Here is a 23,107-nt window from a genome sequence, read left to right as displayed (position 1 = left end):
AAGAAATTTGCATCATAGGGACCCAAGAGCAGGAAGGAAATATGGGAAAGCTCAACTGATCTTCCGTTTTCCTGCTTCACCCCCTTGCACTGCCTGCACACTCACTTATGTGTTCATGCTGGCGGACATGAAAAGAAAAATGAGACTCTGTTGAGCTCTGATAAATTCCTCCACTTATTATGTTTATGCTCAAACAGATCTTGGGCATAACTAGTTATAAAAACTAGGCTGTTGTAATTAGTTTGTTTTTCACAGAAACACAGAGTTGGAAGAGACCACAAGGGCCATCTAGACCAACCCCATTCTGTCATGCAGGAACTCACAATCAAAGCACCCCCGACAGCTGGCCATCCAGCCTCTGTTTAAAAACCTCCAAACATGGAGACTCCAAGGGAGTGTAATCCACTGTTGAACAGCTCTTACCGTCAAGAGTTCCTCCTAATGTTGAGATGGAATCTCTTTTCCTGTAGCTTGCATCCATTTGTTGTCAATATGACACCCTTTCAAATATTTAAACAGGGCTATCATATCACCTCTTACCCTTCTCTTCTCCATGCTAAAAATAGCTGTCCAAGTCTCTCCTCATAGGGTATGGTTTCCAGACCCTTCATCATTTTGGTTGCTCTCCTACTCCAGCTTGTCAACATCCTTTCTGAATTGTGGTGCCCAGAACTGAACACAGTATTGCAGCTGAGTCCTGACCAAAGCAGAATAGAGTGGCATTAATACTTCTATCCATCTAGACACTATATGTCTATTGATGCAACCTAGAATCACACTGGCCTTTTTTAGCTGCCGGATTATGCTGTTGACTCATGTTCAGCCTCTGGTCCACTAAGATTTCTAGAATACGTTCGCATGTACTGCCGTCAAGCCAGGTGCCACCCATCCTAAATCTGTGCATTTCATTTTTACTGGCCAAGTGCAGTACTTTACTTTTCTCCCTGTTGAAATTCATTTTGGTAGTTTCAGCCCAGCTTTCTAAACTATTAAGGTCATTTTGACTTCCGATCCTGTCCTCTGGGGTATTAGCTGCTCCTCCTAATTTAGTGTCATCTGCAAATTTGATAAGCATGTCCTCTATGCCATCATCCAAGTCATTGATGAATAGCACTAGGCCCAGGACAGAACTCCAGGATGAGGAGGAGCCATTCTTGAGTACCATTTGGTTTCAGTCAATCAGCCAATTACTAATCTACCTAATGGTTGCATTGTCCAGCCCACATTTTACCAGGATTTTTGCAAAGTAAGAAAGTAAAGTAGACATAGCTAAGTATGGCTGTAACTTCAGAGTTGATCACTTTACTCCTTTTGTGGTGTAACTGTAACTTTTAATCACTTATGGGGGTGGCTTCATGAATTGGCAGAAAAGAACTACAGGTATATCTCATTTAATGAAGTAGATGTGTTTCTGGACATGGTTTGTTTAACATAAACTTTGGTATCAGAGGCAGAAATAACACAGAAAGAATATGGATGGATTGCTACACCACAAAATAGAAGAGCAGCATGAGCATGTTTCAGCAGACTTTTTATTCACTTCACTAAAAATATGCACATATGAAATTAAACAACCAAGCCAGGTAAGCATTGAATCAGCTTTAAAAAAATGGAATCTTCTAGAGACCACTTTACAACTACTTCCAAAATACATCCAGAGATCATTTTTATTCCCACCAGCCTCCATTTTCCTAATAATTTCCAATTTTGTAGCCACACTTATATATATAATTTTTAACATGCTAAAAATAGCTGGCAAGACTTATCTGCTCTCCCTTTGCCTCTCTGTTTCGCTGTTCACGTATGCTCAGGAAGTGATTCCAAAGACATCTGCTGTTAATCTTGCCTGTTGTAAGGAGGTACACATGGCTACAGCTGGCTCAGTCTAAAACAGAATCTTGTGTTTTTCCTGCCCAAGCTTTATTGCACTGTTTAATATAGACATGCATCTTCAACCCAACACAAAAAGTCTATGTTCCTCTAGCTCTCCTTCACTATCCTCCCACTGCTGATGTTACTAAAAAAAAATTGAGGAAGTTGAATGACTGCAAAGAAAGGATGACCAGGCAGGTATTAAAAGACTTTGTAAAAAGATGCTTCTTCCTCAGAGGATTTGTTAACTGAGGTATTCCTATAGGTCCATCATACCTAGGCCCACAGCTGATGAAGCACCATCCTTCCAGTGTTTGGCCCAGAATTTATGAAAAGTTAAATGATTCTGCAGGATATATGACTGGATCTATCCTTGCAAGAAACAGCATGGTGTTGTTTGGGTGTTGGACTATGACTCTGAAGATCAGAGCTCAAATTCTCACTCAGCCATGGAAGCCCATAGGTTTCCTATGGTATATGGTGACCAGTGTTGCCAACAAGCCTCAGAGATAATTCCCGGAAATGTTTGTCCAAAACCCGCTGAATCCCCCCAGATCACACGGAATATTCAGTCACAATTCCCGGAAAATTCCCATAATGTTAAAATGGCAGATGTTTTGCAAATAAACGTAAACATAATTGAATAAAAATAATTGTAACTTATTTCAACCCTCAAAATCACCATTGAACCAAACAAAGAATCTTTCAGTCCTTTTAAGATATTTATTTTGACATGAAGGGGGTTCTGGAAGCTTTGTGCCAAATAGTGTTCGGCTGCAACCGCACTGGAGAAATAAATCCAGTTTGACACCCTTTTAATTGCCATGGCTCAGTGCTAGGGAATCCTGGGAATTCTAGTTTTCAGAGACATTTAACCTTCTCTCTCAGCAAACTCTGGTGTGACAACAAACTACAATTCCCAGGATTTCATAGCACTGGGCCATGGCAGTAAAAACGGTATGAAACTGGATTGTCTCTGGAGTCTAGAGTGAAGATGCAGCCTGAGTTGGGTCCAAGACACACTGCAGAAATGATCCAGTTTGAGACCGCTTTAACTGCCCTGGCTCAGTGCTAGGGAACCCTGGGAATGGTAGTTTTGTGAGAAAGAGCTCTGGTGCCACAATGAACTACAGTTCCCAGGATTCCCTAGCACTGAGCCAGGAGAGTTAAAGCGGTCACAAACTGGATTATTTCTGCAGTGTTTTGGACCTTCGTTATTAAAAATGCTCAAGGTCCAATCCATACTGCAGAAATAATCCAGTTTGAGACCGCTTTAACTGCCCTGGCTCAGTGCTAGGGAACCCTGGGAATTGTAGTTTTGTGAGAAAGAGCTCTGATGCCACAATGAACTACAATTCCCATGCATCTGAGGAAATACGCTTAAGTCTAGGAAAGCTCATGCTGCCAACTTTTCTTTCAGTGAGACTCAAAGGTGCTACAAGATCTCTCTATCATCATCACCATTATTATCATTATTAAATCCAAATGCAGCTGAAGAAGTGGACTTCAATTGGCAACACTGATATCCTGTAGACTCATTCTCTGGGGCTGTGATCTGGAAGCGTGGAGGCAATTCCCTTGTTCAGCCAGGGAATCCTAGGAATTGTAGTTTCTTGTGACATGTTGAGACACTGCTTTTACCGGCAGCCAGGGCTCCATGCATGAAATTCTGGGCTTGGTGGTTTGTTCTGCCCAGAATCCCATCATCGCAGGGAGCCTTGCAGTTAGAAGCAGTGCCAAACTGGATTATTTCTGCAGTATGGATGGCAATGGAAAAGAGAACGAAAAGAGAGCCACAAAACAAAATTCTGGGAAGACAGGGCAGCAGGGGTGCCAACTGACCAGGTGCTCTTCCCATGCTCAGAGGCATATTTAATCACTAACACACACACACACACACACACACACACACTCAGGGACATCACATTCACATCACACAACCCAAATGGTCCACCTCACAGTACAACAACGACCCTGAGAGGTAGGCTTGGGGCACTCTGCCCAAGCTCAGGAATTCAGAAATTCAAATGTCACTCTCAGGCACACACAGAAGTCCACAACATCAAGCCATGATACCATGATCAAGTATTGCCTTTGTGTGCCTTAAAACTTATGTCTTACTTGGAAATCCAAGGCAATTGGGAAGCCAGCCAAGATCCCTCACTCCCTGCCTCTCTCCAGCACTGCAGCCACTGTGCTTTGCCCCTGGAGCCTGAGAATGCCTGAGGGGGGGGGGGGGCAATCACTGTCCTCTCTCTGATTGGCTGAACTATTCCTCCAAACAGTTGGGGTTGGTTGGGCTTGCTCCGTCCTGGCTCTCAGAAGGAGTCATTAGAGAGAGAGAGAGAGAGAGAGAGAGAGAGAGAGAGAGTTTTTTCTCCAGTCCTCTTGGCTGAAAACTGTTACACTCCAGAGGGTTGGTTGCTCTGAAATGGGCCAAAGTCGCCGAAAAGACACTGAAAAAGAGCCAGGCGCGAAAATCACACAAAAAGCTCTGAAAAGTCCCCGTTTTCGCGAGAAAGTCGCGAAATTGGCAACACTGATGGTGACCTTGAGCAAGTCAAATGTTCTCAGCCTCAGGAGAAGGGAATGAAAAACCTCCTCTCAACAAATCTTGGCAAGAAAACCCCATGAAAGGGTCTTCTTAGGGTCACCATAAGTCAGAAACAATGTGAAGGCATACAACACACACACCATCCCAACTGCCAATGCCATAGCCTCGGAGAGAGAGAGAGGAGAACAGCTAGGCAAAGCTCCATGGTGTGTAGACCCCATCAGTTATGAAAAGGCTTCCCTCCATCCCACCTGCCACTGCTGTGCCCTCAGAGGGAGAGAAAAACAGCCAGCATCCCCTGGATCTATCACTACCCCCTTTTTCATCATCATCATCATCATCATCATCATCATAAATTATTTATATTGCCCTGCCTCTGCCTACAGATCGAGGCGGGTTACAACCTGATAAAAACATACAGTGCAATCATAAAATCCAACAGTTCCAATAAATACATCCAGTTCCAATAAGTACATCAGTGGTTATATACAAAAAGTCTTCTTTGAGGGGAATGTCCTAATCAAGCTCAGGAGGGTAGGCCCGCTGGAAGAGCTCTGTCTTGACTGCCTTCTTAAAGATGTCTAAAGTAGTGATAAGACGGATCTCTTCCAGCAGGCTGTTCCACAATTTAGGGGCAGCAGCAGTAAAAGTTATTTGGGAAGTCGTGTGCAGTCTGGTAGATTGCATTTCCAGTAGATTTTTCCCAGATATTCTGAGTGTGCAGGGCAGATTGTGTCGGGAGAGGCGTTCCTGCAAGTAACTCGGGCCCAAGCCATATAGGGCTTTAAAGGTAATAACCAACACCTTATACTGCGCCCAGAAGCTGATTGGCAGCCAGTGGAGTGATTTTAAAACAGGAGCTATATGGTCAAATCTGGAAATACCAGTGACCAATCTGGCTGCCATATTTTGAACCAGGTGAAGCTTCTGAACTTGGCATAAGGGTAGCCCTATGTACAGCGCATAACAGAAATCAAGACGAGAGGTTACCAGTGCATGTACTACTGCTTCAAGGTCTCTCTGGTCCAGGCAGGGGTGCAGCTGGCGTATCAATTGAAGTTGATAACAGGCACTCCTGGCTGTCGCGTCAATTTGAGGTGACAGCTGTAGTGACGAGTGCAGGAGTACTCCCAAGCTGCGAACTTTGTCCTTTAGGGGGAGTGTAACCCCATCCAGGACAGGTCAATAAATTTCCTTCCCCAGGCCAGGGGTACCTATCGCTAGTACCTCTGTTTTCTCTGGATTCAGCTTGAGTTTGTTTTCCCTCATCCATTCCATTACTGAGTCAAGGCAGGTATTCAGAGGAGAGACACCATCCTTAGTCACTGCAACAGCCGGAGACATAGAGAAGTAGATTTGGGTGTCATCAGCGTACTGATAACACTGCGCCCCATGTCTCCGGATGATCTCTCCCAGCAGCTTCATGTAAATGTTAAACAGCATGGGCGACAGAATGGCGCCCTAAGGGTGTGTGTCATGTCTTTTTTGATTGTAAACTTAAGGCCAGGGAATTGTCAAATTAACAACTGTAAACTGCTCATGTTGATGGCATTGATGGCATCGTTGTTGTTGTTGTTGTTGTTGTTCCAGTGATGCATAATGTTTTGCCTCGTGCTTCTGCCTCATGCTTTGTTGTAAGAGTTGAGCCAGAAATGAGGTAGATGGGAGGAAAATATTGTACCACAGGCCAGAAGCTTGTATCATTCAGATTTTTGTTTAAATCTAACTAAAAAGTAACTATTTTGCCTACTTTTGGAAACTAGGACAATAAAAAGTTTACTTTTAAATCTATAACAGTAAACTGTTAACAACTAAATTCTTTTCATATAATTTTCAAATACTCTGCTCAACTATATCAAGTCTAATGAGTTTTGCGAAGCAGTCTGCAAAGATCAGCTATTAAAAAAGTTCTCAAACAGGATTTTCCACAAAAGAGGGGTAATTAATTTGGTGTTGGTAGAGAAAGAAGAAGCATGCATGCTTAATTTGAGCATTTTCTCCACCATGTAACTGAAACAACCCATAAGCTAGTGAAAGCTCACTAAGGCGCGTTACAGACCACCCCTTTTGGGTGGCCTGTAGGCGCTCCTTTCCCCGGTGTATCGGGGCCTCAGCTGCCAGACCGGCAGCCTCCGAGGCCCCGATCCGCCGCTTTCCAGGCCGCGAGGAAAGGTTGGGGGTGTGCGGAAGCGCCGCCGCTTCCTAACCCTAGTACGTGCGGAGCGTGCACTTTTAGGCCCGTCTATAACGGGCCTAAGCTATCTTCTCAAGTCCTCATGGGCTCTTTCTGAAAAGACTCCATCTGTTACCAAAGCCATTGTTAATTGAAACAAAACATGTGGGGCAGGTGCCAAACTGCAAGAAGCAGCAGAGCAATAAAAGAGTAAATCAATACAAGATTAATTAGCTTTGGTGGGACAACAATATTTTCCCATTTCAAGTCAACAGCAATGCTTTCTTTTTAAAGATTACAGTGGAAAAGGTCATTAGACACCATACCTGTAATATGAGGTTGTTATAATTACTGAGTTGGGCCCAGAATTTGGTCTTCTGCAGACTACCAGACCCACTGAAAGCAATGAGGCTTGAGTCAGAATTTCAATGATTCGTTCTAAGCATGATTGTGGGATTGTCTACACTACAGAGAGAGAGAGAGAGAGAGAGAGAGAGAGAGAGAGAGAGAGAGATGCACACACACGCATGTATCACTCATTTAGAATTGGTAGCGATCCAGTCACATGACATTTTGGTCCTATTCATGATGGTGCAGGATGCCTGAGGACTTTAATCCGCTGAAAAGAAGGAAATCAGCTTTCTCCAGATTTACCAGGAAAATTCAGATTAGTAGATGTGTGGTTGGCGCATCTGCAGTGAAGGGAGGAACTTACGGTGGGTGGGGTGGGGCAGAAAGGGATAACTGGTCATGTGATTATTCCCACCAGACACTGAAAATTCCCAAGAGACTCTGAGATGTTCAAGCAGCTAGATTGCTATTTTTCTTTAAATGCATTTGTCCACATAACTGGATACCACTATATGTATATATTAGATGGAAGGAGAGGAGTATATTCAACCTTCTGGCTATGACTAACAAAAAAACATGCACCACATTATGAACTCTTGGCTCCCTGTTGGTTCACATACTCAGCAGCTCAATTTCAGCACAGCAGCCACTTACAATAGTCTCTATAATCAAAGAACACTCTAAGTGGAAGCACCTGAAACTAGGGTACAGGTCAGTAACAGCAAATATCTAAAATTAGAGGCAGAAGGTGATTCATTTGTTGTGACCAGAGAGATTAATTTCATACGTCTCTGAAGAGGCAAAATATTTACAAATCTGAATTTGATTACAAGATAAATATTTGTAAATGGCCAAAGACCTATACTACATAAACAGGCAATTGCACTGTACCTATGCTACTTTTTGTCAGCCAGTTTCTTTATTCAGCAAGTCCGAATAATGCAGATCATACTTTACCTATCTGCATTTTCATACAAAAACAATCCCATCCCCAAGTAAGAGACAATAAAACATTCTCAAAGTAAGGCCATATCTGTTGCACCTGACTTGCAGGCACAAAGGGAACGTTCTCCAATATTTCATGCAACAAATGCCTGACAATCAAAGGTAAGATTTATTCACTCCCTACACCCATTAATTAATGTTGCAATTAGTAGGTTGATTTGCTTTGACAACATGGAGAAAAACACAGATTTGATTGTGTCTTGCTGATAAGTACTCACTGAACAAAATAAACAAAAATAATAATTTTAAGAATAACTAATCCCCAGAGTACACTTTCTAGAGTTTTTCTTATTGAAAGGAGTACTGAAGCAAATTTTAAAAATATAAGAATTTAAGCACACAGCAAACCTTATTTACACGTCAGGCTGCAGTCCTAAGCGAATATACTTCAAAGAAAATAGCATTTTAAACAAGCAAAAACAGGAGTGACTTATTAATTTGTGTAAAAGAGACTGGTGATGCCTAATATTGTCTCAGAATTATACCAAGTAACTTCACCTATAGTATATGAAATACAAAACAAATGCAACATAAAATGCAGCATGTAAACAAATGATTCTGATCGGCAAGATTAAGCAAGCTTTACCCATCATTTTTAAAGACCACTAAATTTACACTCAAAACAAACAAGCACCAGAAGTGCTATATAATGGACACAGAATCCCATTTTCAAATTCCCAGTCAGCTACAGACTTAACTGGGTGACTTACAACTCATCATTAGCTCTCAACATTACCTATCTGAAAGGCTTGTTTAAAAGACAAGTCCACAAAAATCATTATCTCTACATATTTCTAATCTCCTGGTAGGAAGAGGTTCACTAAATATTCTTATTTCTATCTAAGATCCTTTTTTTCTGATTTGGAAGTAAAAAATAAATGCCGTTAATTCAGCTCACTGTAGTTTTGCACTGCAATGCAAAGCAACGCAGACTGTCCAATATTATATAGCAATAGCATTTACATTTCTATAATGCTTAATAGTGAACGCAGCACTCTCTAAGCAGTTTACAGTTTGTAATCCAATTGCTCCAACAAGCTGAATACTCATTTTAACGACCTAGGAAAGGACAGAAGGCTGAGTCAACCCTGGAGCTCTGGAACAGAACTCACAACGTTGTGGCTGCAATATGCCCCCATTTATACCAGCGCATCCTCACAACAACACAAGAGAAAAGGGTTCAGCTCCTTCTCATATAATCCTCCACTACTTGATGTCATTTCCATTTTCAAAAATAGATTTTAAAAATTTGGTAACAAATTCATGTGAGTTTGCCTAGCTATTATGGTTAGGAGTGGGAAAGGTGGTGCAGTTATAGTATGCCTGGTGATCATTTATAACTCCATAGTCAATGCAGACGGCTTTTTAAAGTTTACTAGTAACTGGTAATAGAAAGATGCATTTAAAACTTAAAACATTCTCTTTAGGCTGCAAAATTTCAAATTTTAACCTAAAATACTTTCTGGAAAAACTCAATATTTATTCAAATTGAGCCTTGCCACAGCACAACAAGGGTCTGTGCCAGTTTTCCTGTGAGAAGGGTTTTTTTGTTTGAATGCAACCTTTCATCCTGTTCTAGTCAAGTTCCTTGAATGGTAAAGGCTGGATTTCAACAAATAATGAGTCCTGCTACTAAACATTCTTCCATATAATTACCAAATGAGGCTTGTTAAGGCCAATGAACACCATTTCCACAGTGGTTTTGTAATAAACCATTTAATGTTATTTGGACCGTACTCAATGTTCTCCAGGTAATTTTGTGGTAAATGGAAAACAAATACAGATTATGTTCAGAGCAATAACTCTGGCCATCTTCAGAGGGCCACAACCAGTCCTCAGTCTGATGCCTTCAATGTAGGACTACATAGCTACATATCCCCAGCCAGCATAGCCATCTGAGGGGTCTGTATAGAATATTAGCATTGTAGTAAGTATTTTAGAACAGAAATGATGAATCTTACTCCAAGAGCACAAATTGTCCTAATTATTTAGCAGCTGTCTGTCTGTTTCTTGTCTTGTCTCTAATGGTTGCTTATTAATTTGGTCTTGATTATGCTCACTCATAATGTCAACGAGAGGCATGGAAAACCTCATAGGAGTCTTATCAGCTGGCAAGCATGGATATAGAAAAAAAAGAAACAAACTGTTAAGAGTAAACCTATTTTGTTATAGAATCAATATTACTCACACATCAGTACTGGGTGTTTTCCAAAACAAATTATGTACTACCAGAAAGGAAATGTTGTGGATGGAGGGCATGAAAAAGAAGATCTTTCTTCCTTTCCTATACTCTTCTTCCCCACCTCCCCCCCCCCCACCTCATTTAATACACAGGAAAAGCCCTCTCATTGTATTTTTCTTTGTTGCAGCAGAAGGTATTGTGAGCCAAATGGGATCTTCCCTGCGGAAACAGCTGACTCCAAATAAAACAAAAACAGTCACAGGTTTCATTGCACAGCATTTCCTCCCCAACACTGGGTGGCTATGGAGGAGACATGGGCTGCAGTCCCTCAACTACATTAATCACTGGAATAAATGAGAAAGGAAACGTTCATTCCAACAAAAAATCTCTTCCATTTCATATTGTGTGTGTGTGCGTGCAAATGCATAAGTGCATATATATATGTGTGTGATGGGAAAACAGGCAAAACTCTTAACCCTTACAGAGTTCTGAATAAAATGACAGCATGAGATCACCTATGAACCAGTCAGAACAATAAAATACTGTGCACTCTTTCTCTCGCACTCTCTCTCTTTCACACACACACACACACACACATACACACACACACAGAGAGTCTAGAACCTAGCATCCTGTAGTATAAAAATCAGCAACTGGAGCACTCTATTATTATTATTATTATTATTATTATTATTAGATTGCAAGTACCATAATCCATCACCACCAGCTATGCTGGTTTATGGAAACTGTAGGCCAAAACAATTGCTCATGCCAGCTGTAGAATAACTAGTTTGCATCCTTTAAATGCAAAATGAACATATTTTATCCCTGTGTTGTCAAGTGGTGATTTGTTAATGAAATCCGGGGGGGGGGGGGGGGGGGGGAGGGGGGGTAGAGAAGCAAAACTAAAGAGGCATCCAATAGCTCTCCAAAACGTTGAGCACAGGGGGGGGGAAACCTTAAAAACTTCTCTGTATATCTTTATCATCATTTTCTAGCTTATCCAGCTTCATTACCACTAGGGGATCATACAAAGAGTCCTTAGTATGAATTGGACAATGGTCCTGCCAAGAAAAACTTGTACAGAAAAAAGGGTCAATCTGAAAATGCAAATGGAAAAAATTATCATCCAATATGCCCATAAATGAATCTAAACTATTTTAATCACACCAACAATCTCTTATAAAACATCAACTGGATATCAATAGCCTCAGCAATGATATTTTCCCCTTTCAACATCTTACACAAGTGATTAGGATCTACGTTATGTCAAAAGTTTCAATTGCTGTGCTTATTTTCATATGCAATCCTTTCCCAGCACTCCTTCCTATATCAAATACTACAAGATCACTGTTGGTATATGGAGCAGGAACCTTATGTAATTACTGTATCTTCCAAAAACAATGCAAAACTCTCATCATTTGTGCATATGCCTGTTTTGTCACTGTTCACAACAAAGTGCAGAAAGGTGATGAAATGTTTCCTTCATTCCACAAGACCTCTCTTTCAAGAACCCAGTTTTTAAAACCTGTAACATGCTGAATTATTAATACAGAAGTTAATTAGCAAGTGTCTGTCAAGATATTTGTATTATGAAGAAACAATGAGATCTCTTATTTGTATATAAGAGTAATTCTAAAGTGCAAATTAGATATGACTATTCCACAATCAGACAGGCAATGCAATCTGAACATTTAATAGAGGAGAATATTACAGAACACCATACTATTAAGGATGTATAAATTAAGAAGGAATGGCAAACATGATTCTATGAAATATTAAGACCAACACAGACACTTAGTAAGACCTTATATGTACAAATTTGGTCAAATGGCAAGAGACACTGAAAGAAACACAGATATCTATGAGCATGTAAATGTTGTCTACAGCATAGCTGTACATAAGCTATATTCAGCGCTCGATTTCTGCTGGTTTGACAGCAGAATACAGAAGAATGGGAAGGGAATGGCCTCACTTTCCAACTACTGCCCCACAAACACTCCAAAACTTGCTCTAGAGAACTGTTTTGGGGCTGGCTGCAAGAACTGCAGGAGAGGGGACCAAGGAAGTGTCATGCTACTGGGGTGGCAACACAAGTACAACTTTGGCTTTAGATCTAAATTAAATAGCTACTTCATACAATGTGGAAGCTATGATACTTAAAACTATGACTTACAGTCCTCCCTTCCCTTAAGTGGGGGATCTGTTCTGGATCCTCCCCCCACGTAAGGGGAAAATCACATATGCTTGCGTACCATTGAAAATAATGGGGTGCTATATGTTGTGCCGCACATGCACGTGCGCCACACACACACACACACACACACACACCATTCATTATATTGTATCGTGGCTTCAGAGTATGCTGAAAGCCGCGGAAGGGAAGCCCATATAGCGCGTGAGTTCACTGTACAGTGCACCCTTGCCTTACATGGGGGATCTGTTCCGGACCCCTCTGCGTAAGGCAAATAGCACATATGCCCAAGCCCCATTAAAAATAATGGGGCTCGTGCATGACATGCGATGGTGCGCGTGATTAAAACTTCCATCACGTGGCTTTCAGATTAAGCTGAAAGCTGCATAAAAGGCACCCACGTATGACGCAGGCGCACTGTATATCTTTTTCGCTACCCAATTTATGGCAGTACAGACAACATTTCAAGACCTTATTCCCCAGTTTCTAACATGAGAGGTAAATGTCTGCTTCTACATCTTGAATTTAAAGTTTATGTTAATGAAATGCTAGATGCATTTCAATCCGGCTTCAGGTCTAGCTATGGGACAGAGTCAGCTTTGGTCACCTTGGTGCATGACCTATGCAGGGAACTGGACGGGGGAGTGTATAGACCTACGTTGGTCTATGTGATAAAATACTGGGTATGCATTGTTGTATGTGAACCACTTTGAATATTACAGTGTACTGTATTATATATAGGAGTCAATGTGGCATAACAGTTTGAGTGTTGGACTATGGGTTCAAGGCCAAGGTTCTAATCCCCATGGAGCCATGAAATCCACTGAGTGACCTTGGGCAACTCACAATCTCTCAGCCACAAAGGATGGCAATGGCAAGCCCCTTCTGAAGAAACATGCCAAGAAAACCCCATGATAGGTTCATCTTAGGGTTGCCATAAGTCAGAAAGGCCCTCAAGGCACACAACAATATAAATGATAAACACTAGTTTTGTATTTAGTATTTCCATCTGAGCCTTATTTTTATAAACATGAACAGAACCTCATGCAACACAAAGTGTCTTCTAGCCTTGGAATCAAGTTAGACACATATATTCTTCTTGTTCTTGTTGCTGTTGTTAACTGCCAACAAGTCGACTTCAACTTTATGGCGACCCTATGAATGAGAGACCTCCAAATCACCCTATCTTCAATAGCATTGCTCAGGTGTTGCAGATTCAGGGCTGTGGCTTCCCTTAATTGTGTCTATCTATCTGTGATGCAATCTTCCACTTTTCCAGCTGCCTTCTACCTTGTCAAGCATTATTGTCTTTTCTAGGGAGTCATGTCTTTTCAAGCTATGTCCTGGGAATTGTAGTTAATTGTGGCACTCTCTGACAAAGAAGGCTAAATGTCTTATAGAACCAAGGTTTCCAGCATTCCACAGCATTGAGCCAAGCTAGTTAAAGTGAGGTTAAACTGGATTATTTCTGCAGTGGATGCAGCCATAGGCTTGGATCTTGAGTATGTTCTCACAGAGTATCTCTAAGCAAAGTTCTGTGATCTTTCCAGATCTCTCTCCTCCCAACAGCCCCTTCAAGTATCTATTCTAGATAAGTAGGTAACACCCAGAAACAGTATGGGGAAGGGACTGCAGAGACCCAAAACCCCAACCAGACCTCACCTTTTGCAGGTGGGAATTGATCCCTTGCTATGCTGAAAGTCTTTCATGAATAAAGCCCATCCATTTTCAGAAGTCTTATTTTGGATCCAAACCACTGGGTTAAAAGATTGAACACTGGGGTGTTTCATATACCATAAATATACTACATGTGGCTACTTTATTCTTCTTGCTGTTATTGTTTGTTTGTTTTTTATTATATTTCTGTTTTAAATTACTGGCTATAGATGGAATATTATAAATGAAAATGAAAATCTAGCATAAAGACGTAAAATAGTCTACAAAGTTTAGTGTGCCAAATGAAACCAAACAACAGATATTCATCAGAAATGCTGACAAACAAGCTCCTCTACTCTCTTGAGCGTACTGTAAGCCTTGCTTTTTACTGAGAGGGACAAACAGAAAAATTGTAAAGGGGGAAGGGTAGAGAGGATATGTGCACACACAGACTGAACATTTCATTGCAAAGAGCCAGCAGGAAATTCCAAACACTCCACACAGGAGCTAACAACATTTGTACAAAAAGGCTATAAGTTGCTATGGGAAAACCACCATCTATTGCTCCATCTCTCTTGAATTTCAGACTCTCCAAAAATGCAAAAGAAGAATGGCCTGTTTGGCTTGGACTGCATGTACTCTGAACAGTCAGTTTGGGCCCAAATAATAACAATGCACGATGTAAGCACCAAGTTATTATTTGTACAATATTAACATAAAGGGTTCTTTTCTTTCAAAACAAACAGAATGTCATGACAGCTTCAAACCCTAGAATTCTGAATAACATCATAAAGTACAAATAAAGACTCACTGCTTTATTAGTAGTTTGTAGGAGCAGACATTCAAGGAAAGAAACAGATAAAAATCAAAGCATTAATACACCTATGCAAAATGCATATGTGTAACACGAATACATGTGTAACTTCAAACTGACTGCCAACTTCATAGGGTTCCAGGACAGGTAATACTCACAGGTGGTTTGTTATTGTCTTCCTCTGAAATCTAGTTTACAGCACATAGTATTTTTGACAGTTTCACATCCAAGTACCAACTATGCCTGGCCCTTCTTAGCTTCTCAGATAAAATATGATCTGAAGCCCTCAGGATATTTAGGCCAGTGGTTTGGGTGCTGGACTGGAAATCCAGGAGACCAGGGTTCAAATCCCCACTTATCCAGGGACACCCACTGGATGAACTTTGGCAAGTCACACACTCTCAGCCTCAGATGAAGGTAACGGCAACTGCCTCTCAACAAATACTATCAAGAAAACCCTATGATAGGGTCACCTTAGAGTCACCATAAGTCAGAAATTACTTGTAGGCACACAACAACAACACATATGTTTTAATGCTTGCCTAGGACTCCTGGACACCAAAGACTGAATCCCTGCTCTGCCGTGGAAACCCACTGGGCACCATTAGACAAGTAGGGTGTTCCTAGACAATGAATAAGCAGAGGTTGTTTGCCATTACCTTCTTATGAAAGATAGCCTACAGTATCTGGTATTCCTTAGTTGTCTCCCATTCAAGTACTAGGCCTCATCCTGCTTGGCTTCCAAGGTCAGAAAGGATCTGGTACCTTCGGGGTGTTTAGTCCCACTTATGTATATCATACAACACACTGGAAAGTGTGAACCAATAGCAGTGCATGCATGTCTTAGATTGTAAGCCTGAGGGCAGGGAACCGTCTAACTAAAAGACTGTATGTACAGCGCTGTGTACATTTACAGCACTTTATAAATAAAGGTTAATAATAATAATAATAATGTCTGCAGCCGCCCCTTCCCGCGGAGGATTGGGACCAGGGCAGCCCAGAGGCCCCAATCCGGCACTTTTCAGGCCACTGAGAAGTGACAAAATGTCGCTTCCCCTTGGCCTGGAAAAGGGGTGTCCTTGGGGCTTCATGTCCCTGGACACCCCAGGAGCCAGAGCCATGGGAGAAAGGGGCCACTCGGCCCCTTTCTCCCTGGCATCGTTCCCGCACCCATTTGGTGGCTGCAGGAATGAGGCACGCACCCAGAAGGAGCTCCGTTTCGGAGCTCCTTCTCATGCCACAGCCAGGCTGCCATAAGCGGCCTGGGGTACCACGTAGATGTCACACACGCACTGCGCCATTTGGACATGGTGCATGCACAACATCATAATGGCGGCGCCCATGTACCGCCAATATGTATTAGGGTTAGCGAGCGTGTACATGGTGCATGCTCCCTAACCTTAATACCGGCTTGTCTGTACCACGCCTTTGAAGTAAATTCCACTGCAGTTAATGGGGCTTATTCCCAGACAATTTTGTGCATAAGACTGCAACAATAAAGTGCTTTTTAACAAGAAATCAATCACCCCTATTATGTTGTTAATTCAGTATTAGCAAACTATCTTGAAGTGTCTTAAAGTTTGCCATGAATACATTAATAGAATGGAGGAGATCAAGGAATGGCACACTAAAACATTATCAATTGTAGACTTACAGCAGGGAATTTTAAGAGAAAGAGAGGGAGGGAGGGAGGGAGGGAGGGGTCTGTACAACCTTTGATCATTCTTTTGATAAAGAAGACTTTTTAAAGACAATTTTCTTTTCTTTTTCCAAATAAAAGGTTTTTTATCACACCTTTCTACTTTAGGGATCTTCAGAGCAGCATGCTGTTCTAAAGAATAAAAGAACAGAAACAACAAATAGAAAGCAAGTGAAGCAGTGTAAATAAATATCTGCCATCTAATACTGACCCAAAAAAGCAATTACAGCCTAATTATCATGAAAGATACAGGTGAACAAGGCAGGCATGACCCGATACTTACAGGATAAGAACCACCATGTCAAAGGAATCTGTACCAGGGGGAATTCTATAAGGACAGCGTCAAGACTCTTTTCCCAATAGCCACCAATGAACATGAGTCTCCCAGAGAAAAACATAAGCTGCAGATCTCAATTCACAGCTTAGTTCATAAGAAAAAATCTCCATCCCGGACCCAATTATGGCCGCATGCACTTTGTGTTGTGCCAGTTGACCTGAGCAACAAAAGCCACAACTGATTTAAGTACTGAAGGAATATGTCCATCACGATGAATACCTATTAACACTCTTGTCTGTTGTATGCTGAACCAGATGAAACATTCAAATCATTTTTCAAATGCAGCACCACAGATAACATGTTGTAGCAACTGAGCCTGGATGTTACTGGAACGTGAGTCTCTGTACCAAGATTATCACTTTCCAGAATGGAACAGCACTGGTGTATCAACTTCAGTGGATAAAAGTATTTTTATGGTGAGGATATCACTTGTGCATCCAACAGGAAAGCTAGATCTAGAAACCCAAGATACACTTTCATCACACTCTTCTGTCACATTTTGGTTTGTCCTAATAAAGGTCTTAGCCAACTATGGCTTCTTTTTTCTCACCTACTTGCTCAGCTATTTTTCTTTCATTTGTATTTTGATAAGAGTAGTTCACTCACAAAATATCCAAATGCTATATTGAATTTAGACTTATTTGTGAAACAATCCATAATGAAGATCTGGTATTCACTTAGCTTTCCCCAATGATTCCAAAAAGGGCTTAGATGGCCATAGATGTCTTCAAGTTATCCTCTATGTGTTTCGAATGACATTCAAAGTAAAGATTCAAAATATGTTTTTAAAGTGGGGGGGAGGGGGGAGGAGGAAATTGTTACTCTATTTTGTAGGTCAGTTTCCCTATTTTACCAAAACACTGTGTTTTATGATATTCAGGCTTATTGGTTAATCAAAGGAGGCCATGGAGCAGGCAGGCACTCCTCAAAACTGACTATTACCAAAACAAGCTTCCTGAACTAACCAGATCAGAACCAAGTATTACCAAAAACACAAAAGGACCGTAAACCTGTGTTGTGTTTCTTTCCATTTGTGTTCCTACTGCTATTCAAATATAGACACGTAGGCATATAGTCACACACACACAAAACAGATGGTAAACAATGCCAGTCAGATTTCCCATAGTTTAAAGAGAGCATTTCCAAACTGAGACCATCTGAGGCCTGCTACATGCCCTCAGGTTCCCACAAAGATACAGTCCACAAGGAAATAACCATCGCATCTGACAAAAACACCTGTGTGTTTCACAGTATGCGCACAAAGTACACGTGTCTCAGGTTGACGCGTGAAGATGGAGTCTGATCCCAGCCAGCCTAATGGAAACACCTCCAGCTTTCAGAAGACCTCTACAGGACTCACCCTAGTGCTGGCTAGCCTTTTGCAACTGATATAGAAAAGGCAAAGCAGCAACACTTCAAGCAATCTACAATAACATCCAAAATCCATAAAACAGCAATACCTTTATTGGACCAACTAAAATGCACAAAATACACATTGAAAGCTTGCAGAGCTCCACTGGCTCAGGCAAAGGTGTTAAAAACCATACAGGAGAGGTTAAAGATTGTTCACAATGTTAGTCACAGGCCTGAATTTTGTCAAGATGTTGTTGGTGTTGTTCTGAGTTAAGATAGTATGGATTATCCATGTCACCAAACCTGTGGAACCTGCAATGGATTGCAAGAGGCATGCCTTTCCCCCCAACAACAACCCACTCTCAGAGGTCCAGCCGGGGAGAGGATTGCTGCCAGGCCAGACTCTCAGGTTGGGCAGGGAATGAAAGTAGCTCCATTTCTGATTTGAAACAAAATGGGGTGAAGGTGTGCTAAGTAAGAGGTCTTTCTTACCAATAATTAACTATAGAGGTAAGCTAATCTCTTAACCCTGAATATTTTGCCACCACGCTTTCTTTGTCACACACACTCAGAGCCACTGGTTAAGGAGATACTTTGTTGTTGCTTCTGCTGTTGTTGTTAGATGCCCTGGAACTGCCCTGGACTCATAGCCATGCTGTGGATGAGACATAGACTCCCTGTCCTCCACCCGTCTGCTCAATTCCTGAAGGATCATACCCATGGTCTCCCGGGTTTAATCTAACCATCTGGCATGCGGTCTTCCTTCCTTCCTTTCTTTCTGCTGTCTTCCCTCCTTGCTTTTTCTGATGAGTCTTTCCTTCTCCTGGTGGGTCCAACGTAGGACAAGCTCAACTTAGTCATCCTGGCTTCTAGGGAGCGTTGGGACTTTGGCTGTTCTAGGACCCATTTATTTGCCTTTTAGGCCACCCACAGCATCCTCAACACGCTTCTCTAGCCCCACATCTCAAATGAGTTGAGTCCTACCTGCTTTCTTTTCTCTCACCTCAGCACACGGTGGAGAGGAATACCATGGCTTTAGTATTCAGTAAACATACCGTATATGCTCTACTATGGATCAACCTCATCTATAAACTGAGGGCAGGCTCTGGGCCAAAATCACGCATTTCAATGTGAGCCATGGATGGGTTGTGGGTAAAGTGTATGTAGCAAAGGATCTAAAGGATGAAACCAAGGAAAACCATGCCAAGAAACTTAGGAAACCCCACCAGGCATCACTGTTTGTGCTGACATTGAAGGCTGGATGGCTGAGGGAATCCTAGAAGCATAGAGCTGGACAAGGGCCCTGATCCAGTCCAACCCCCTTCTTCTGCCATGCAGGAACTCTCAATCAAAGCCTCCCTGAGAGATGGCCATCCGGCCTCTGCTTAAAGACCTCCCTTGAGGGAGTCTGTTCCAGGGCTGAACAGCTCTTACTGTTGAGGCGGAATCTCTTTTCCTGGAGCTTGCATCCACTGTTCTGGGTCAAGGGACAATTTAGAGTTCCTGCATGGCAGCGCCAAACCGGTTTATTCCCCCAGTGTGGATGCACCTCCTCCCTTCCCTTCCCTCTCCTTCCCTCTCTTAGGGACTTACGGACGGGGACCTTGCGGTGGTCGAGGCGGTTGGCGCGGGCGCCCAGGGCGTCGAGGCGCCTTCGGAGGCGGGCGCTGCGGAGCCCCAGCCCCTGGGCCTGGCTCTGGATGCCCCCGAAGAGGTCCCCGGCGCAGCGGGAGAGGTCCGAGAGCTGCCCCAGGAGGGAGACCAGCGCCCGGGAAGAGGCCTCCTCCAGGGAGCCCAGCGGCAGCGGCGGCGGCGGCGGCGGCCCCCCGTCCCTGCCCTCCTTCTCCGCCGCCGCCGCCTCCTCTGCCTCCAGGCGGCGGAGCCTCCGAGGGGAGACCGTCCGCAGCGGGAAAGGCATCCTCCTCCTCCGCCTTCCTCCTCTGCTGGGCGCCGAAAGGAAACTGCATCCAAAATGCGAGAGGGGTTGTTGGTCCCCTTCCCTTCCTCCCGGGGAGTCAGGGGTGGCCTTGGCTGGTCCTCTCCTCTTGAGTGCAGTTTATCTTCCTTGCAAAGCCATCCTGGGCTCCTCTGCTCCCCGTCTTCCCGGGAACTGAAGGGGCTTCTGCTGTTGCTGAGCCCCCTCCTCTCTTGCAGGGCGACGCTCCCTCCGGCGGAATCCGAGGGCTGCCTTGGCTTCTCTTCGTTCTCCTTCTTTCCCTCCAGAGAATCTCCTCCTCCTCCTCCTCCTCCTCCTCCCTCTTCCTCAATGCCTGTGTCCCTCCGGAGGGTCCTCCTCCTCCTCCTTCTCTCCCTTCTCCCTTCTCCTTTGGCAAAAGGAAGGACCTGTGCGTCCTCTTCCTCCTGAAGGCTTTTCTCGCTCCCTCTCCTCCTCCTCCTCCTCCTTTGCAAAACGGTCTTTGGCTCCTGTTTCCAGTTCCAGAGAATCCGAAGAGCTCTGCTGCTGCCTGTCTCCTGCTCCTTCTTCGCAAGTGCTTCTATCAGGGCCCTCTCTTCCCTTCGTCCCAAAATGAAAAAGTAAATGGCTGCTAAAGGGCCGGCGGAGAGGAGAAGGCTAAGAGGGAAGAACCCCCAGCAGCCTCAGCCCTTTCGGCTTCCTCCACCGCCCCGGGCCCCCTCTCAGCCCCAGGGAAGAGGCAGGCAAGGAACAAGGAGGCTCGCCGTCTTCACCTCAGAAGCAGAGGCAGCAGGGAAGGCAAGGCAGGCAGCCCCGTTCCCCCTCGGAAGGAAGGAAGGAAGGAAGGAGGGCTCCTTGGCGGCGCCTGAAGGGCTTTCCCTCCCTGGCTGCAGGGGGAAAGAGGGGCGGGAAGCCGGAAAAGGCAGCTCCCCTTCTCTCTCCTCTCCACAAACCTGGGAAGGAGGAGGAGGAGGAGGAGGAAGGGGAGTTTGGAAGGAGTCGCGCCGGGCTCCTCAAGGCCGCCGCCTACCTGTGGCTCCCTCTCTACTGCTCCCTCCTCCTCGCCCGCCTTCTCGCCTTCATCTTAACCCTTCCTGGCTCCCAATATGGCTGCGTCCGCACTGCAGAGTTAACCCGGTTTGGTAGCCCTTTAAAGGGGCAGGCCTCCATGCGACGGAATTCTGGAGCCCGCACTGCAGGAATAACCCACTTTGAGACCGCTTTAACTGCCCTGGCTCAGTGCTAGGGAATCCTGGGAGAGCTTAGGGGAGTTATATTTATTTATTTATTTATTTATTTATTTATTTATTTATTTACTGTATTTATACCCCACTCTAAAGGCTTTCAGAGCAGCTTACAGATAGTTATTCAGACGGTCCCTTACCCTCAGGCTTAGAATTAAAAAAAGCGGGCTCAAGATTGGCTGGTTTCATTTTTCTAAATGTTTTAATTGTATGTACAGCGCTGTGTAAATGTACAGCACTATATAAATAAAGTTTAACAACAACAACAATAATAAGATGGGTTTTTTTCTGTTTTGGACCTTAGTGTGTGTTTTGTGGTGTGTTTTTGACCCTCAGGTGCCCAGGTGGTGGAATTCAAAGATCTAGCCATGTTAGTCTAAAGAATGAGTATATGGAAAGATCCTGTAGCAGCTTTGAGACTAACTGAAAGAAAAAAATTGGCAGCATGAGCTTTCATAGATTTCAATCTACTTCCTCAGATGCATTATCAGATCATTATCAGATCTGGTGCATTATCAGGGCAGGTGCCCAGGGTTACTTTCCCACCCCCCGAATGATAGGCATGATAGTTGTTGTTGTGATGCCTTCAAGAGCTGGATAATTTTGAAACAGGATAGGAAGAAAATCAATGCATTTGAGATGTGGTGCTGGAGAAGAGTGCTGAGGAGCCCATGAACAGCCAAACAGCCAAACAAGTCCCAGAACAGATCAAGCCGGAAACCTCCCTGGAAGCCAAGATGACAAAACTGAGGCTGTCATACTTCGGACACATCATGAGAAGGAAGGACTCATTGGAAAAGACAATAATGCTGGGAAAGGTGGAGGGAAGTGGAAAGAGAGGAAGGCCACATGCTGGATGGATGGACTCTATTAAAGAGATCATGAGTATGGCTTTATAAGATCTAAGCAGAGCAAAAATCCATCAGTGATACCTTTATTGGCCAGAGCAATAGATGACAGGGAGTCTTAGAGATGTCTCATCCGCAGGGTTGCCGGGTCGATCGACTGGAAGGCAGTTAACAACAACAAAAGGCAGGATGAGCTGATGTCCTCACTGCAAAGGAGGACAAGTTATGGAGGAGCTCCAAGGAGAGGAAAAAATGTAGGCCATGACCTGAAAAGCTGAAAACACTCATAGAAATGTCAATTCATGCTTCTTAGTCATGCTCAGAAATAGAGGACATTGTGGAATTCCTCTTGGAGAGAAGGTTGAAATGGAGGACATGTCCTGGAAAAAGGGGAACTCTGGTCACCCTAAGGTTAAAAAAAAACACCAGGATAAATGTAAATTCATGCCTCTTAGGCTCAAAATGGAGGACATTTTGGAATTCCTTCTGGACACAAGGTTGAAATGTAGGATGTCTCTTGGAAAAGGGGGTCCTCTGGTCACCCTGAGTAAAAACACTAATATAAATGTAAATTAATGCTGCTTAGTCAGGATCAAATTGGAGGACGTCTTGGGATTCCTCCTAGACAGAAGGCTGAAATGGAGGGCATATTTTGGAAAAGGAGGCGGTCTGGTCATCGTGCCCTAAGGTTAATCTATCAAGGGGTTTTCTGGACAAGTTTCTCCACAGTGCCATGGCCATCCTCTGAGGCTGAGAGAGTGTGACTGGCCCATGGTCACCAAGTGGGGTTCAATTGCTGAGCACGAATTCGAACCCTGGTTTCCAGAGTCCAACACTCAAACCACAACACCACACTGGCTCAGCTCCCAAACAATCTCATTTCTCCAATTCGTGCTTTGCACAGCTGTGG

At 43.5% G+C, this 23,107-nt stretch overlaps 1 protein-coding gene across 4 annotated transcripts in view; it reads right to left on the bottom strand.

Annotated features, from left to right (window-relative positions):
• The window catches only part of NHSL1 (NHS like 1), a 232,883-nt gene extending 211,984 nt beyond the window's left edge, over window positions 1–20,899 (bottom strand). For 2 of the 4 annotated variants that reach the window (XM_089530278.1, XM_089530281.1), the window contains exon 1: window positions 19,784–20,885. In XM_089530278.1, coding sequence (XP_089386404.1) covers window positions 19,784–20,108 — 325 coding nt within the window. In that variant the 5' untranslated portion in view covers window positions 20,109–20,885. Of the gene's footprint in view, window positions 1–19,783 lie in introns of all 4 variants that reach the window. The other 2 variants (XM_089530283.1, XM_089530279.1) reach the window with 2 other exon arrangements.
• Window positions 20,900–23,107: the final 2,208 nt, after the last annotated feature.

The sequence above is a fragment of the Sceloporus occidentalis genome, unplaced genomic scaffold (assembly GCF_023333645.1).
Source record: "Sceloporus occidentalis isolate IW3139 unplaced genomic scaffold, rSceOcc1.0.p SCAF_6, whole genome shotgun sequence".
Taxonomy (NCBI): domain Eukaryota; kingdom Metazoa; phylum Chordata; class Lepidosauria; order Squamata; family Phrynosomatidae; genus Sceloporus; species Sceloporus occidentalis.
The sequence above is the reverse complement of the archived record's forward strand: the minus strand, read 5'-3'. Positions and strand labels throughout refer to the sequence as shown.